This window comes from Lacerta agilis, chromosome 1 (genome assembly GCF_009819535.1).
Source record: "Lacerta agilis isolate rLacAgi1 chromosome 1, rLacAgi1.pri, whole genome shotgun sequence".
Taxonomy (NCBI): Eukaryota; Metazoa; Chordata; class Lepidosauria; order Squamata; family Lacertidae; genus Lacerta; species Lacerta agilis.
In genome coordinates, this window is record NC_046312.1 from 79955519 (window position 1) to 79970673 (window position 15155).

At 45.4% G+C, this 15155-nt stretch overlaps 2 protein-coding genes across 2 annotated transcripts; one reads left to right on the forward strand and one right to left on the reverse strand.

Moving 5' to 3' along the window:
* The first annotated feature begins 1841 nt into the window (after positions 1–1841).
* LOC117042054 (extracellular calcium-sensing receptor-like) lies at positions 1842–8650 on the forward strand. The gene is made up of 5 exons (XM_033141550.1): positions 1842–1901; positions 3745–4566; positions 5364–5585; positions 6240–6363; positions 7719–8650. Exons 1-5 carry the CDS (start codon positions 1842–1844, stop codon positions 8648–8650), a joined length of 2160 nt encoding a protein of 719 aa, XP_032997441.1.
* A 2236-nt stretch (positions 8651–10886) lies between these two features.
* LOC117042140 (olfactory receptor 6Q1-like) lies at positions 10887–11837 on the reverse strand. The gene has a single exon (XM_033141668.1). It carries the CDS (start codon positions 11835–11837, stop codon positions 10887–10889), a length of 951 nt encoding a protein of 316 aa, XP_032997559.1.
* Between the last annotated feature and the right edge of the window lie 3318 nt (positions 11838–15155).

The window sequence follows — 15155 nt, forward strand, 5'->3', positions numbered from 1 at the left end:
ATATGTCATGACTGTGTTCACCGCACACTTTGAAACAGGAAGCAAGGGTTATGTACCAAGAAGGACACGCATAGCCCAACAGAGAAGTTAATTGAATTCACTATCCAGAGACTGGGTATTTCCTCTCTGTGTGCCTTCTTGTGGAAAGCTCAGCTCTTATCTTCAAGGAAGGCCAGTGTGCTCAGCTTTTATGAAGCTTCTCAATGGACCGATGACCAACAACTGAGAGAGGATTTGCTTACCTTGTGTAGCATTTCAAGGGGAGCACAGACCTGATCTCCATGTGGAACACTTTCTCCCAGTGCTGATCCTATACACTGCCACCCACTGGAAAATGAATACCATAGGCTTCCTTGCACTCGCTTTTACTGTTCTGCTCTGGGAAGCGTCTTCAATAAACAACAAATGGCTTAAAGGCTACCCTCAGATGTCTGCTGCCATGCCAGATTTCTCCGTTCAAGGAGATGTGGTAATTGGGGTAGTCTCCCCTGTCCATGCAAGTGTGCACTCCACAATAACACATCTCAAAAGTCTGCCACAGGCAGCTAGCTGCAAGGGGTAAGTCTCACTTCCAAAACATTCCTTACGATGGAGGAAATTAATGGATACAAAGAAGAATTAATGGAAGAAAAACCTGTGTCTGTTACAAAAAGTAAAAGAAACACTGTCTGCTTCTACTGCCAGAAAGACTAAGGCTGCAATCCAATGCACGCTTGTCTGAGAGCAGTTCCCATTGAATTCAGTGAGTAGACATTAATCAGGTTATGCTGTAAGAGTACAGTTATGTCTCAGTCTAAGAAAGGGATGGTGAACCTGTTGTTGGACTACAACTCCCATCATCCCTGTCCCTGACGATTGGCTATGCTGACTAGGGGTGATAGTATTTGGAGTCTAACAACATATAAAGGGCCAGAGAGCACTTTAGTGCTCTAAGGTGACCTTTGTAGGAGCTATCCCATTTTATCTTCAAACCTCTGTGAAGGTTTAGGCTGAGGGGCTCATCCGGACTGCCTTTTGGGTTGCATTGCCATTTTTGGTAATGTGGGTTTTTCTGGAGAAAGCATGGGGACAAAACAAAGAAAAACAATGCTCAGTCATGGCGCTTTAACGTTTGGACCTGTGCTTAGAAATGCAGCACAAAAAAGATGTCTGGATGAGCCTTTGATTGGCCCAAGACACAGATGAACTGGGAGTAAAATGCAGGCTACTTTGTCAAAGTCCAACACTCTGTCCCATGCACTCGACACTCTCCACACACGTCCTTATGCTGGCTATCATTAACCTTAGAGCTCAAATCGAGGTTCTAGAAAGCGACTTTTTATCGTCCCTTTCCTCAACTTAGACAGGAGTCTCAGAGCAGGAGCATTATAACTGCACACATGAGTAAGCTCACCCATGCCTTCTCTCAAACATTTTCTCATTTGAAAGGGAGAAAGTCACAAGTTTGCTAGGATCAAATTCATGCTAGACCTATAAGAAGGAGGTTGCATTGAAGAATAATTCTTGTGCTTAAATGACCATTTCCTCTGTGTGTGGGGGGTGGGGGGCGGATCTTCTGATAAACATCTGCTCAGAGAAATACCAACTGTGCTCAAAACTTCCTTTTCAGATTCCGCATTCGATTTTTCCAGCACACTCTGGCCATTCTCTTTGCCCTTTCAGAAGCAAATAAGGACCCCAGCTTAGTACAGAATATCACCCTGGGCCTCCAGCTTTATGACTCATGCATCTCACCAGCCAAAGCACTGAAAGGTGCCCTTTCTTTTTTATCAGGCCCACAAGAACTGGTGCCTAACTTCAGCTGCAGCTCTCGGCCTTTGCTTCTCGGTATCATTGGCGCAATGACTTCCCCAGAGTCAGAGCCCATAGCACAAGTGCTTTCCCTCTACAAAGTCCCTCAGGTAAGCAGTGTACCTAGGAAAATCAATTATATATCCTGCTAGATGGTCTCAGTTTACAAAAAGTAATCAAATGGATTTGACAGGATATTTGTAAAAATTGCTGTAGACATATACACATGCACACACATTTGTGTGCTTCCAAAGCTTTTGTTCTTTCTCTACAGCTGGCATGTGTTAAGTTAGCAGGAAGTTTTGTCTGTGTGATGGATAGAGACCTTGGACCTTCTTATCAAAATCTTCTTCCAACTTCAAAATGAAATCTCCATCTCTCATTCTAAGAACTGGGAAAGTGTCCTTGCTAACTAATTTCATCATACCCTGGGAGCTAAATATAAAGAACATTTCGCCAGTACTGTCTATGGCACAGGTGGAGTCTGCTGAGCTGCTCAGGGTGCTCCAACTCTTAATTCCAAGCTCTCTGAACATCTCCATGCTCTGGTCAGCAGAGAGAGAGAGAGAGAGAGAAGATACTGGCAATTCACATAGTTGAAGAGAGAATGTAAATAAAGCAACACAGTGCTGCAGGAATTACCGGATGAAATGGAAACAGAAGACAGATTTCAGCTGGGCAGCCTTGGCTTCTGTATTATTGTGCTTCCTGGTACAGATGACAGATTTTTAAGAAGTTTGTTAGGTGTGCCATGTTGCAATCTATATACCTGTCTGCCTGTAATGTCAGTCAACATAATATTGTTACTTGATGCTGTCCAAGTACAGCTGTTGACACGTTTCATCCTAAATGTGTGCAGCACAGTTCTATTAATATTTACTCAGAAGGCTCATAGAATTGAAGGGGAGCTCCTTCCTCAGTAGGTGTGCTTAGGTGTGCAACATTACAGCTTAATCCTTTGACTTACTTTGCTGGCATCTAACACCCGCAACCTAAACACCCAACCTATTTTTCCTCTATCTTCATCAAGTTCCTTCTCCATTTTTGCAATCACTATACAGTATTTATTCTTCCTTTTACATCTCTCCTACTCATCTTCCTTCAATTTTCTTCCCTCAGGCTTTCCCCATAGCCATCTATTTTAACAATTTTATTAATGTCATTACTTTCCCTCTGACTTTACATTACATGCAAACACAGATAATAGAGCACAGGCAGGAGGGGAAAAGTAGTGGGCAGGAGAATGATTAAGAATATTCATTCTCTCTCTCTCTCTCTCTCTCTCTCTCTCTCTCTCTCTCTCTCACACACACACACACACACACACACTCCATTGCATATCTGTGTGTGTAATGTGTAGTTCAGCTCTGATATTTGCACTGCTTTCATCTCAACACTTTTTAAAAACTGCTGGGAAGTTTCCTTATTCAAAAGTGCTACTTTTTCTTCATCTTACTTTGCTTTGGCTCAGTGCCTTATATTCTGTTTCCCCTTCCTCTAACTCTGTAGCCTCTACTTTTCTCAGCCATCGTATCTCCTTTGAGCAAGGACAGTGCCCATTTGCTCCGTGTGCCATATTTACCTACCGTAGTCACTTAGCAACACGGCCTTATATTGTGTCAGACCATTGGTCCATATAGCTCAGTATTGTCAACAATGACTGGAGTTGCCTGGAATTAAAATTGGGACCTTCTGCAGGCAAAGCAGATGCTCTACTGCTGAGCTATATTGAAACATTATTCATTTTATTATTGACAATGATGGTGGTGTTCAACTACTGTGTATCTCCTTTCCCTGTGCATTCTTTAAAAACGCTGTTATGAAAAGGATGCTTTATTAAAAATCCATGACATAATGGCAAGTTATGACAGATAAGTCTGAAGAGAGCAGGCAGTAAGGAATAAGGTACAAAATACTGAAAGAGAATCCATGATTCCCTCTTTTATCCCTCAGATCAGCCATGGTTCTCAAGATCCCAAGTTTTCTGACCACTTCCATTTCCCATCATTCCTTCGCACCGTTCCTTCCAGCAGCCACCAGCCCTCTATGCTCTGCCAGCTTCTGCAGCACTTCAACTGGACATGGGTGGGTGTGGTGAGTTTTGGCAGCGATGCTGCTCAGTTGGAGATTGTTTTGAAGAAGGAATTGGGCCAGACAGGGAGCTGCCTTGCCCTGTCCAAAACAATCTATGACCCCTATTCCCGGCTGGAGATGAGTGCAGCTGCTAGGGACATTGGGAACTCACGCGCAAGTGTTTTCTTGTGCCACTGCTACAACATCCACTTTAAGCTGCTTGTCAGTGCTCTACAAGCACAAAATGTTACCAGTAAGACGTGGATCTTAACAACGAGCCTTGCTGTGATCCCAGAGATGTTCACCAAGGAGGCACTACAGCTCCTGAATGGGAGCCTAGATCTGAGGATTCATTCGGAGAAAATCTCAGGTTTCGATCATTTTCTGACCACTGTTAGCCCTGCTGCTTATCCCAACAGCCGTTTGGTGAAAGTGCTCTGGCAAAATCTGTTTGACTGTGTTTGGCCAGGTTTAGAAAAAACTGATGGAAAAAACACACCCCAACTCTGCACTGGAGTAGAGCAGATGGATGCCAGCCACTTGCTCCTCTTTGATCTAGAGAATTGGGCTGCCACATATCAGGCCTATATTGCAGCCAGGGCCTTCATCACAGCCTATCACAATATGATCTCCTGCATACGTGACAAAGGGCCCTTCACCCATGGAAGGTGTGCCACAACGAAGGATTTCCAGCAATGGCAAGTGAGTCAACTGTTCCTCTCCTTGTCTAGACTCAGTTGCTGCTTGTGTAGAGTTAAGCAGAACTGGGTTCTAGGTTGGAAGAAATTTAGAAGTCTCAACAGTCCTGAAAGTTACAAGAAAACATTGCTAGCAAGGAGCAATATTCTTGGTGTGTGCCTCCTGCAATACCATTGTTCCAAAATGGGTGGTAATATCTTCAGGGGTGTCCAAATTGGTGAAGTTTGAGATGTTTTGGTCCAATGTATTGACTCAGCACCTGGATTCCAAATGCAGACCAAAACAGGTGCCTCCATCTTGGGAAGTATCATGTCAAATTTGGCAACAATATCTCAAGAGGTGTTCAGATGAATAGAGAACAGATGGGCAGAAAGACAAACCACTTTCTAAAATACATAGTAGGAGAAAAAGCATGTAACGCTTTCCCTGTAGGAAAACACATTTCTGTTGGTTCCCTGATGCCTGTTCCTGTCAAGACTATTTAATGTTTCGTGTGTTACTATGTTTTCATATATGCTGTGAGCCGCCCAGAGTGGCTGGGGCAGAGTATAGATCATTATACTATATAAATAATAACTTGTTCATATCCGGGGCGGCGGCACCATGGGGGTCCTCAGCGGAAGGCAGAGGCGGCCTCCTTCCGTCGCGCAGCAGCTCCTCGGCAAACTTCAGCTGGGCCCCGGGCCCCACTCCTCATCATCATCTTCTGAATTAATCCGGTTATAAAAGCAAACACACACACACACACAATCAGCTTCATATAGAAACAGCCACTTCTTCCCTTTCTCCTGGTATTTTAGGTCCATCATTACCTAAAGGATATCAACTTTACCACTTCATCAGATGAGATTTTTTTCAAGAACGGCGAGATTCCGGCTACATTTGATATTATGAACTTGCAGATTTTGCCCAATGGCTCTTACAGGGCTGTAAAAGTTGGAGTTGTTCGTTCCAGACCTCAGCTGAGGAAAGAGCTTCTGATTCATGACAATGCCATTAGGTGGGCAGGGGGCCTTGCTCAGGTAAGTTCCTATTGACCCTATCCCTATCTCCCTTCAATAATAATAATAATAATAATAATAATAATAATAATAATAATAATCTATACCCCGCCCATCTGGCTGGGCTTCCCCAGCCACCGTGGGTGGCTTCCAACAAAATATTAAAATACAATAATCCATCAAACATTAAAAGCTTCCCTAGACATGAGGTAATGAGATAACAGTAGGGAGACTTCTTGTGCTGGGTTTTGTAACACAAAAACATAGCTGAATTCAGCAGCATCTGTTTAAGTTATTTGGAGGCCACCTTGTCACTTGATAAGGTTTGATTTATTACTATGTTGATTGACTGATTGATTCAATCTAATGGCAAAGGGGCTGAGAAGGCTGGAGGCAGTCTGCTTTACATTCCCAGGGAGCAGACCCAAGTGAAGCCTACAGGCTGAGCTGGGTCTGCCTCCTGTGAATGGCCTTTCCCTGTAGTCTGCCTACGATATGCCGATTTGTGGGCAGGCTCGAATCCACAGCTCTAGCCAGTGAGGAAGGCTTGCTAACCTCCCCTGCCGGCCAGGCACTGACCCATCATCTGATCTCGTCATGTGAGGCAGTGTCGGTCCCGCAATGTCAATGCACCTGGGGAAGGTAAGCAGTCTTCCATTTCCTTTTTCCTCCTAGGTGCCTCGTTCAACCTGTTCAGAAAGCTGCCTGCCTGGATACAGGAAGCTGCCTCTGCAGGGGAAGCCACACTGCTGCTACAGCTGCCTGCAGTGCCCCCATGGTCAGTTTGCCAGTGGAACAGGTAAACACCACTTTAACTGACATTGGATTTTCAGTGGGTGATGATTACCACTGGGTGAGCAGCCTCCCCAGCCACATCCCCACCCCCAGTACCCAAGACAGTAACAAGATGCATCCATTAGAGGTCACACTCTGGACAGCAGTGGTAAAAAGGACCACTTCTTATACAGTATATAGGATAATGTCCTATATCAGGCCCAGACCCAAGAGAAGGCTTCTGATACAGCCTTCTAGATATTGTGGGATGCCAACCTAACAAACCCAACCAGCATAGGCAATTATCAGGAATTGTGGAAGTTGTAATCCAGCAAAATCTGGAGGATCACATCTTCCCTACCCCTTCTTTCGGACTGGCATAGAAGGCATCATTTTACTCACTGTGCTGTTTTTCCACATCAAAGTCCTATAGTGACAGGACCAGCAAAACGGCACATGGTGGAAGTTTCCTTTTGAGGGGGGCTGCTTTCTCCCCACTGGATTTCCACTAAAGAAATGGGTCTTACTTCTTATAACAAACATGGGCAACACACCTGAATTGTTTCCAGCACCAGTAAACTGAGGAGGCATGCAAGGGGACAACAAAGATTGTGCTTGTGTATGAAAGAATGGGGGCACAGGCTCTATACACATGAAAGCGTGTGTGCAGGCTGGGGAGGGGGAAGAGGCACACAGGCCCCACCCACAGCTAGATCCAGTCCTGCCCATCACTGGCATGCAACCCTGACCCACTGCTACATGCAGCCAAAAATGTGGCTTATAGGAAATGAAGGCTCCCTCAACAAGTCCTTCTGAGTGGCGGAGGCGGCAAATACTGGTAACTAAATTACCAATGTGATCACTGTAGCCACTGCATGACTCTATCCCCAATATTATTGTGTGTGATTGCCATGCCCTCGAACAGCGTTGGGAGAACATGTGGCCCTCCAGATGTTACTGGGCAACAGCTTCCATTCGCCTCAGTGTGACCAATGATCAGGGATGCTGTGGGTTGTAGCCAATCAGCATCTGGAGGGTCACAGACACTGGCGGAGGAAGAGGAGTGCGGGGGGGGAGCGCACTGCCCCCGGCAGCGTGATCCAGGTGGGGTGCTATCGCGGCTGCCCCCCCCCACGCTGGGCACCATGGCCCTGCAGGCGGCATGCCATGGCCCTGCAGGCGGCGTGCCACACCCCTGCAGGCAGTGTGACACGCCCCCAGGACACATGCCACGCCCCCGGGACGCACACCAGCCCTGCCCCCGCCTGTTCTCTGCCCCCTGGTGCCAGAGCATGAAGCTCCGCCACTGGCCACAGATTCTCCATCCCTGCCTTTAAAAGAAAACATGCCTTATTTAACATGCATGCACCTCCCTTCTAGACAGTGCCACCTGTTGGGAATGCCTTCCAGGACAATGGCCCAATGAGCAGCAAGACAGATGCATCCCAACCATCTTTGACTTCTTGTCCTACACGGAAGCTTTGGGTGTGGTGCTGGCAACCTGCAGTTCCTTGTTCTTCTTGCTCTCGCTGTCAGTCTTGGGTATCTTCATACAGCATCACCACACCCCAGTTGTCAAGGCCAACAACCGCAAGCTCAGCTACCTCCTCTTGACCTCCCTGGCTCTCTGCTTCCTCTGCCCTCTGATGTACCTTGGGCACCCATCCCAGCTCACTTGTTCCTTCCGCCAGGCTGCCTTTGGCCTGGTCTTTGCCATTTGCCTCTCTGCAACCCTGGCCAAGACGGTGACTGTGGTGATGGCCTTTGGAGCTTCTAAGCCTGGCAGCTGCCTCCACAAGTGGGTGGGTTACAAGCTCCCTGGTGCTATCACTCTGGGCTGCTCCCTTGTCCAAGCTGCTGTATGTGTCTGCTGGATAACGGTTTGCCCCCCATTCCCATCGCAGAACCCACTACATGGGGGGCCTCTCGTGACCCTGGAGTGTGACAAAGGCTCAGTTGAGTTTTTCTACACCATGCTGGGGTACCTGGGCTTTCTAGCTACCATCAGCTTAGGGGTTGCCTTCCCAGCCCGCCGGCTGCCAACAGCTTTCAACGAGGCCCAGCACATTGCCATCAGCATGTTGGTCTTCACTTTCGTCTGGGTCTCCTTTGTGCCCTCCTATCTCAGTGCCACAGGGAAGTACACGGTTGCCGTGGAGATCTTCGCCATCCTGGCTTCTGGAGCTGGTTTGCTGGCTTGCCTCTTCTTCCCCAAATGCTACATCATTATCTTGCACCCTAAGAAGAATAACAGGGACCACCTTATGGGCAGACAACTTCCACGCAAAGGAGACTTTGCTTATGCTCCGTGAGCTACAAATGGACAGCACATATATTTAGGAAAAGCGTTTCTGTCCCACTTTTCTGTTTATCTACACCAGGCCTGGGGAAAGAGGCAGAAAGAGCCCCTTGTAAAGAGCACAGCACCTAGAAGCACCGATGGTCAGCTGATCTCTGCTTCAGAAGCCCCTGTTGGCCCAGCCCAGCCATCTTTTTACCTGTCCACACTTGATGCCATGTATGACGTCAGCTGTAGAGGCAAGTGAGCATGTCTTGGCAAAAAAGAAGAAAAAAGACCAAGTGTTTAGGGAAGCTTTTGATGTTTGACAAACTATTGTATTTTAATATTTTGTTGGAAGCCGCCCAGAGTGGCTGGGGAAACCCAGCCAGATGGGCGGGGTATAAATAATAAATTATTATTATTACTGTATTATTATTATTATTATTATTATTATTATTATTATTAGTGGGCCACATGGGAGGAGGCGCCTTGGTTCTCAACCAGGAGGTTTCTCACTGGTGATCTACACCCAAGGCAGCTTACAACCACGGCCGGATTTAGGTTTGATGAGGCCCTAAGCTACTGAAGGTAATGGGGCCCTTTATATGTCCAGCTGTCCTTTGTCAACAACAAATTGCCACTGTTTTGTGTGTTGAACATATGCTATATGGTAATTTATGGACCTAATAGGTACCTAAAGCCATTTGCACATAACAAAATACGTATTTTATCAAAGTAATTGTTGAACTGAAATACAATTAAGAAGAAGTATATTAATAGTGAAATACAATTTTATTATTATTATTATTAATAGTGAAATAATTATTAAGCTCTAACTTCAAATCATTTTTTATTCATAACAAACTGAATAATGCAAACACATTGGCGTTTGGCAATAACAAAAGTTCCTTTAGAAATGAGCAAACCAGTGATATTTTAGGGAGCAGGCTAGCAGGCGGGGCCCATTACTTACATCATAGGAGCCTACACAACACAAAACACTGTTGCTGTATGTAGATTTTATTTCATTTGTTTTTTATCTTATATTTTGGAAATGTACATCTAGGTTGTTGTTTTCTTTAATTTGGGGGGGGGGGGCAAGAGAGTGGGGCCCTAAGCTATAGCTTGTTTAGCTTATACGTAAATCCGGCACTGCTTACAACATCAACAATTAAACTACAGTCAAACAATGAGCATACTAAAAATTAAAGGTGACATTCAATTAAATGAATCCCGTCAACAAAAGCCCTGCACAAAGGCTTCTGCTTATGCAACAGGGCTTTCTCCTCTTTCCTCCCTCTGCACCCCTTGAAATTGGCTGGGAGTGGGTCCAGGATAACCCCAGAACAGCACATAGTGGGAGGAGAGGGGGGGCATGGAATCAGGCAAGCATAAATGAAATGAAGGGAAGAGTGCAATGTTGAATTCCACTCTAAGTCGTTAATAGTGGCAGGGACAGCAGCACTTAAATGCACAAATATCTGAGGTGAAAAGAATGGAGTTCCCATCTTCTTTGGACTGTTTCCACTCCTTTTTTGAGCGGGTTTCATGTGGAAAGGAACAGAACTCCTTCCACCAATATAATAAAAGTGTTTTCACAGGGACTTCATGGCTTACCATGCCCCATGCTGAAAGGGAGGAAATGATGCCATGTGCACTGATATATTCTAGTTAAACTTACATTGTATTTATGTTTAAATGCCCAAACTGAAAACCAGGTCTAGTCAGTAAAATGTAGGGATAAGAAAGCTGTGTTGTCGGTGGTTTCACAGATACATGCCTTTCTCTGGGAAGGGATTTACTTATTTAGATTTCTAGGACCATTGTATCACTCCTCAGAGCAAGCAGCAATGGAGCTGAAGTGATAGAGAAGAATGTGGTGTAGTTTTGATAGGAGTTCGGTACAGCTATTTTTGTTTAATCAGTTGAAATATCATTAGCTGTTATTTTGATACATTTTAATTTTTTTAATATTAGCTGTTATAGACATAAATATGCAGTTAAATGTCTCCCTGCCCATAACTCTAGAGTTGATTCTCGTTTGGATCAGTTACCGTGCCAACGGCAATCTTGTACCAACAGGAATTCCAACCCAAGGTTAAAAGGTGACAGCTTACCTGTGATCCCTCAGCTAAACTGGGATTAGAACAAGAAGAGTGGAGCAAAGGGAGCTATTAAGGATGGTTCTCAGGTAGATAGGAATGGCTTATGCTGCAAAATATCCCTCCAACCCCCAACCCCCCAGAAGAAATCAGGTTGAGTTCTTGTCACGTTGCAAGTTGCTTTGTCTTGGAAATAACCCTGTATAAGGCCCCCTTCACTTCTGCGTTCCGTAGGCTATAGATGAGGGGGTTGAGCACAGGGGTGACTATTGCATAAAATACTGAGACCACCTTGTTGAGGTTGATCGATGAGGCCACCTTAGTACGTACATACATGAAGAAGAGTGTCCCATAGAAGATGGACACCACTGTCAGGTGGGCAGTACAGGTGGAAAAGGCACGGCGGCGCCCTCCTAAGGAATGAATCTTCAGCACTGTGGAGATAATGCGGACATACGACACTACAATGACAACAGAGGAAACCAGGAGCACCATCAGCGAGACCAGGAAGTCAACCGTCTCCTTCAGGGAGACGTCAGTGCATGAGAGGACGATGAGTGGAGAAGCATCACAGAAGAAGTGGTCTATAACATTGGGGCCACAGAAAGTCAACTGGGACATGAAGTAGATGGGCAGTGCTGGGGTGAGGAACCCCACTAGCCATGAGCCAGCAGCCAGAACCATGCAAGCATCTCGGCCTACCATCTCCTGGTAACGCAGAGGCACACAAATAGCCACATAGCGGTCATAGGCCATGGCTGCCAGCAAGAAGCACTCAGTGCTGCCCAGGAAGGTGAAGAGGTAAAGTTGGGCCAAGCAGGCAGAATAGGAGATAATTCGACCACCAGGAGATCCAAAGCTGGCCAGCATCTTGGGCACAGTGAGGGAGGTGTACCACATGTCCAAGCATGAAAGGTGGAGGAGGAAGAAATACATGGGGGTGTGCAAGCGCCTTTCTGTTGCCACCACCAGGACCAGGATGCCATTTTCGGCCAGCGTCAGCAAATACATGACCAGGAAGAAGGCAAAAAGAGGCAGGCGCCCCTCATTGATGCCTGTGAATCCCACCAAGACAAACTCTTCCACAAGGGTCCAGTTCTCATGTTGAGGCTGCATCTAAGAGGACCAGCACAGCATCGTTAGACTATTGTGCCCCATGGACAAAAGCAGAAGGCTAACTCTAAACATTCAGATCTTGTATAGATTTTATTTTTAAAATAAGGTATATTCTGTCTCTCTTTCACACACACATCATTTATTTTCTCTCAATTTTTCTAAGCCACCTTTGCAGCAAGAAGTGACCAAGGCAATGTGGCCAAAGAGCCAATGTGGATCAGGTATGTAGCACATGGAACAACCAACAACTGCTAACCAATCAACAGCTACTAGCCATTATGCCTTTGTTCTACCTGCTGAGAATTGCAAGTGGAGAGGGCATTCAGCACTGTTGTGTTCAGGCCTTCCTATAGGCTTCCCATAGGCATCTGGCTGACTGTTGTGAGAACCAAATGCTGGACTAGATGGGCTTTTAGTCTGATCCAGCATGGCTCTCCTTATGCTAAAGAGAAGCTCTGCCAATGAGCTAATGTTAAGTCCTTATGTTAACTTTGGGCCACTTACAACAACCCTGTAGTAAGGATTAGAACTAAGGGAACAATCCAAGTGATCTATGGCCACTTCTCTGAAAGCTTTTCTGCACAACAACAGTGGGATCTTAGAAAATGGAGGCTCCTGTTCTCACAAGGTTAAAGGGAATTGTTCCTATAGACTTTAAATCATCCCTAAGAATGAGATGACTTCCAGACTGTCATTATTATGGAGGAGGAATTCAAGACATACTATAAATTTAGATTTGGATTCAAGTTCTCTGTCATCCTAGCACAACAGAGAGGGTCATGTGCCTTCTAGGATTCTGTTATGGCAGAAGTCAGTCATCTGATGGTTTATTTGTAGCACCTTTGGTGTAAAGTGAGATGAGCTAAGACTCGTCGTCCATTAACAGGATAATCCTACACATGTCTACTCAGGGTTGAAGTCAATGGGGCTCACTCCCAGGAAACCAGTTATAAGATTCAAGACACAATCTTACTTTGTTTCATGGGTTCACTTCTGAGCTATTAATGGTGTGCAGCTGGTATGGGGAAGCAGTGAACCTCCAAATGTTGTTGGACTCCAACTCCCATCATACCTGAGCATTGGCCATGCTGGCTGAGGCTGATGGGGGGTTGGAGTCCTATAGTGTCTGGAGGGTCACAGGCTCCCCACTCCTGGCATCAAGGAACTCTCCCCTAGCCAGAGCTCATGGATAACTTTTTCCAGTTACAATAGGAAAAAATGTCTAAATCTAAGGGCTGATTCATATGGAAACAAGTGGGGGAAAGATGTGTGCTCCTCATCCCATGGGGCAAAACTGATCTAGATGCAAGGTGGAATAATCAGAGAGCTGCAATGTTAGTAGTAATGCATTTTGAATTCAGAAAGTGCAACCCCCCCCCCCAAATCAGCTCTAAAGAAGGCTGGGTGGATGCTTTCTTTTCCAGCATGGCCAATTCAGTCTGGCTCAAGCTGATAACCCCAGAACACAGCATGAAAAAAGCATGTCAGGGTTTTGTTCTCAAAGGTAGCATCTGGAATCATATGAGAAGGCAACAAATGCTTATCAAGCAAGCTTGGTTGAAAGGCAATAGCTGTGAATGCACCATTCTTGCCTTGAGGTGGCCAGGGGGCGGGGGGCAGCAGCAGTTAGATTCAATGAATTGGTTCCTTCCAACCCATGGGTTATATGATATTATCTTTTTTCTGCTTTTGATGGTCCACACCCTGCAAAAATTTACTCCAGCCCTTTGTCAATGTGACTGATCAAAATAAAAATATTCCTTCCAGTAGCACCTTAGAAACCAACTAAGTTTGTTCTTGGTATGAGCTTTCGTGTGCATGCACACTTCTTCAGTTACAAGAACAAACTTAGTTGGTCTCTAAGGTGCTACTGGAAGGAATTTTTATTTTATTTTGTTTTGACTATGGCAGACCAACACGGCTACCTACCTGTAAATGTGACTGATGACAGGCATGTGTTTTTCCCTATACCCAAAGCATCAGTAACCCATAGGTTGTGAATATGACTTCATCAAGGTCAAGTACTTAATAAGGTTGACAGGTGTTTCAGGGGTGGGTATACCTAAAAACTACGTGTTCTTATTAGCAGTAAAGTGTATGTATGAGATTTCAGTGGGATAGATGATATTCTCATGTTTAGCTGACTTTGAAGACTAGGAAGACATACCCTTGGTTTTTTTCATTCCTATCTAATGCATAGTTTCAGGTGACCTTCTCCTAAGCATTTGGATGTTCCCCATACCCATTTTCGGGGGCAGTGTCCAGTGGCCAAGTGGAATAATTCAATGGCTTCCATTTAGTGGCCACCAGGTCTTAAAATCAAGGATCCAGAAGAAGCTGGACCACAGACTTCATTCATTCGGTGTGGCAGTTCTTTAAAATTAGCTGCCCTAGGCTAAGAGTACTCACCATCCATGCTTCTAAAGACAAAGTTGTCCAGCTCTGCTTGTCCTTAAATTCTCCTTGTATAGTGAAGAGATACTGCTTGGGATGGTCTCTCCTCCTTAGATCATATCACTTCTTCACAGTCATGCTTGCTGGGTGACTCTAAACCCCCAGGAAGAGCTGCCCTCTAAAAATGATTCACAATATAGTTGCATGAACCTTCTTCTTACCGCAACACCAGGGAATGGACTCTCTAATGAGTAGCTGGGGAACACTAAGGCACATAGGTGAGGTGTGTGTGTGTGTGTGTGTGTGTGTGTGTGTGTGTGTGTGTGTAGAGTCCTGGTAAAAAAAGTTTTTTAAAAAAATATATGCAGATGGAGCTCAAAGTACAAAGCAGATGATGTGTATTGTAGAGAGCACGTCTCTTATGCCCAGTCATTAGCACTGTGCAGTGTTTTTCATTGCTCTGCAGAAAGCTCCAAGCCTTTGACTCAAAAAGATGAGTGCAAAGGAACCTGCCATTTACAGTCAGATCATTGGTCCACCCACCCCAGCATTGTCTACTTTGACCAGCTGTAGCCCTTGAGGATTTCAGGCAGATCTCTCTCTCAGCCTGCTTTGGAAGAGCTTAGGAAGTGGGATATGCCAGGAATTGAATCTGGGGTCCTTGTGCATGCACTGAGCTTTGGTCACTCAAATAAATTGTTCATTGTACGTTCGATAACTTGCAGCTGAATGTGTGAACTGACTCAGTCAAAAAGCAGCACACTAGGCAGATGTCTGGGTGTCATATCTACAGTGGCTGATTCACCCTTGCATGTCCCCATTTGATGCTAAATGAATGAATGTGGATTTGTACACTGAGCCAAAGCAACCCAAAGCCTTTGATGGGGCTTCTCGTGGAAGCAAGTGAAGCCATATTCTACAATG

What these genes read in the sequence shown, in the direction of transcription:
- LOC117042140 (XM_033141668.1), bottom strand. Translation starts at nt 11,837, where the DNA reads ATGCAGCCTCAACATGAGAACTGGACCCTTGTGGAAGAGTTTGTCTTG.
- LOC117042054 (XM_033141550.1), top strand. Translation starts at nt 1,842, where the DNA reads ATGACTTCCCCAGAGTCAGAGCCCATAGCACAAGTGCTTTCCCTCTAC. An exon ending in AGGATTTCCAGCAATGGCAA is followed by an intron (nt 4,567 to 5,363) that starts GTGAGTCAACTG and finishes CTGGTATTTTAG; the next exon opens with GTCCATCATTACCTAAAGGA. An exon ending in GGGCAGGGGGCCTTGCTCAG is followed by an intron (nt 5,586 to 6,239) that starts GTAAGTTCCTAT and finishes TTTTCCTCCTAG; the next exon opens with GTGCCTCGTTCAACCTGTTC.